Source organism: Montipora foliosa, chromosome 3 (assembly GCF_036669935.1).
Source record: "Montipora foliosa isolate CH-2021 chromosome 3, ASM3666993v2, whole genome shotgun sequence".
Lineage (NCBI taxonomy): Eukaryota > Metazoa > Cnidaria > Anthozoa > Scleractinia > Acroporidae > Montipora > Montipora foliosa.
In genome coordinates this window covers 33,580,893-33,583,392 of record NC_090871.1, presented here as the reverse complement: position 1 = coordinate 33,583,392, position 2,500 = coordinate 33,580,893, and the positions used below count along the sequence as shown (strand labels likewise).

The 2,500-nt window shown below is 41.1% G+C and overlaps 1 protein-coding gene across 1 annotated transcript in view; it reads right to left on the bottom strand.

Annotated features, from left to right (window-relative positions):
* Window positions 1–1,906: 1,906 nt before the first annotated feature.
* LOC137995622 (uncharacterized) overlaps window positions 1,907–2,500 on the bottom strand; it is a 780-nt gene continuing 186 nt past the window's right edge. The window contains exon 1 of the mRNA XM_068841149.1: window positions 1,907–2,500. This exon is cut by the window's right edge and continues 186 nt beyond it. Within this exon, the coding sequence (XP_068697250.1) occupies window positions 1,907–2,500 (594 nt within the window).

Below are 2,500 nucleotides of genomic sequence, written 5' to 3'. Positions count from 1 at the left end.
GGAACCGTCTAGCAAAGTACAACCTCAGTGATCCTAACTCTGCTATTGCATGGCTAGATGATATGACGAAGTGGCCAGCAGTTGATTTAGGCAAGATATTTTCATTTATACTTACTCACAAAGAATTTGACTCGACATATGTTGGAAATATAAAATAAAAAGACCAAAAAGCATTTTCTTACTGGAGAAGCAACTTTGTTGGTCCAATATACTTCTCACAAAACCAGGATGACAAGTGCATTTTGAAGAGTAGCATCACTCCCTCCCAACGTGTGCGTCAAGACCCACACCAGGCATGGGTAGCTGTGAGGAACAATGGAACAATTGTGTGTGGCTGGTGTACTTGCATAGCAGGCACAAGTGCGACTTGCAATCACATAATTGCATTACTATATAAGGTAAATTTTGCTGTTCAAAGTGGTTACACCGATCCAGCCTGTAACTCTGTTCCTTGTGGATGGAATCATTCTACCCGCAAAGATGTGCAGCCTGGAAAAGTCATTGAAATGGACATTAGGAAGGATAAAGCATCAAGAAATGGAAATGATGAAGCCAGGGGTATTATTAAAGATGCATGGAGAGCATTTGACCCCAGGAAAGAAGGTCAGCGGGAGATAAGTGAAAGTAAAAAGACTCATTTCCTGAATGGACTTGCACAAACAAGGCTAACAGCACAAATCCTGAAAAGTATGGAATCTCGGTTGCATGGGCAGCCAAGGCACAAGCTATATATGACTGAATGTGCTGAGAATTTCTCCAGTAGTTTTAATGGAGAGGAACAAGAAAAGATAAATGGCTTTCTTGCTACCTTGCCATTAAGTGATGAAGAAGTAACTTCTATTGAGAAGGAAACAAGGGGACAATCTAGCTCAACAGCATGGAAGGAACATAGAAAGGGGCGAATAACGGCCTAAAATTTTAAAGAGGTGTGCACTAAAATAGATTCTTTGGCAAAATCAAGAGGGAATGTCAAGCCTAAAACCACCCCATTACTTGCAAAATTGGTTTATGGCAGTGAAGATCTGGATCATGTCCCAGCTATCAGGTGGGGAAAAGAAAATGAGGACAAAGCACTCAGTGACTTCCATGCAATTGCTTTATCCAAGCACAGGAATTGCAAGCTGACAAAAAGTGGCTTACGTGTTATGAAAGGGAAACCCTACATTGGCGCAAGTCCTGATGGGTTGATGTCATGTCGTGTTGTGGGGAAACTATAGTCGAAATTAAGTGCCCATATTGTATTCGTGACTTGTCTGTTTGTGAGAGCTGGGAGAAAACTGATTTCCTAGCACTTAGAAACAACACCATCCAACTCAAAAAAGAGCACAAGTATTATTATCATGTGACGGGTCTGATGGGTGTGTGTGGAATTCCTAAGTGCTACTTTTCTTGTTTGGACTCTGAGGGAGCTGCACATAGAACTCATTGAATTTGACCCTGGATTTTGGCCAAACGTCTTGTTGAAACTTGAGTTGTTTTTTAAGTCATATATGGCCAAAGTTATGCTTGGATTACATGTCATCTACTTCTGTGCTGTATGTGGGAGGCCAATTTTGGAGGGTGAAGAACTTCCTGATGACTCACCTGACAACAGTGTTTGCTGTGATAATTGTGCTCTATGGTTCCCCCCCCCCCCCCCCCCCACCAAGCCAAAGGATTCAGCAGTATTTTTCTTAGTTAAATGGATCCTTGAGGATAATTGCATAATTTATTTACTCAAAGTTAGGGTCAAGGGCATGATTCTTTTTTAAACTGGATAACGCCACAGACATTATGTTGTTTGTACTGATTGAACTTTGAGTACTGTAATTTAGCTTTCTTTTATGCAATGTTAATGTACGTTGTAGGTCAAACTTAAGCTTGTAGACATTAACCACAGGGGAAACTCTACTGTAACTACTGTTGTTCAAACACACAGTGGATCCTGGAAGCAAGTTAATGCACACACAACTTGCACAATGTCATCACACAAGGGCAGGTAGTTAATTGGAAGGATGTTCTTTAAAATGTGGAATTGCTTTAGTCGTCCAATTGCCTGTTCAACATAAATTCTCGCGTTAGCAATTCGTGATGTTTCTGTGACATCCCCTGCAACCATTTGCATCCCTGCTTTTGTGCTTGGTGGAATACACAATGAGGCATTTCGCAGCAGCAACTCCTCCTTAATTTTAAATCCTCTGTCAGCCATGATTTGGTCATAAGGCTCCACACAATTTAAAAAATCACAGTCTCGTACAATGTATTTGTCAGTAGCCCTGCCACCATAACACTGTGATACATAACAAGGAGCCCCATTCGGTGTAATGGCTACCAAAAATTTAACTGTACAGTGGTGCTTGTAATCTGACCATAGTGCTGCCTGAATATCTAAAGCACTTGGGATCTCAGTAAACACCTCAGAACAATCAATAATGCAACGTACATTTGGATAAAGTCTTTTAAAAGGGTCAGGCAAGTGTAGCTTTACCTGACCTTTACTTGGCCAAATAATCACCCCACT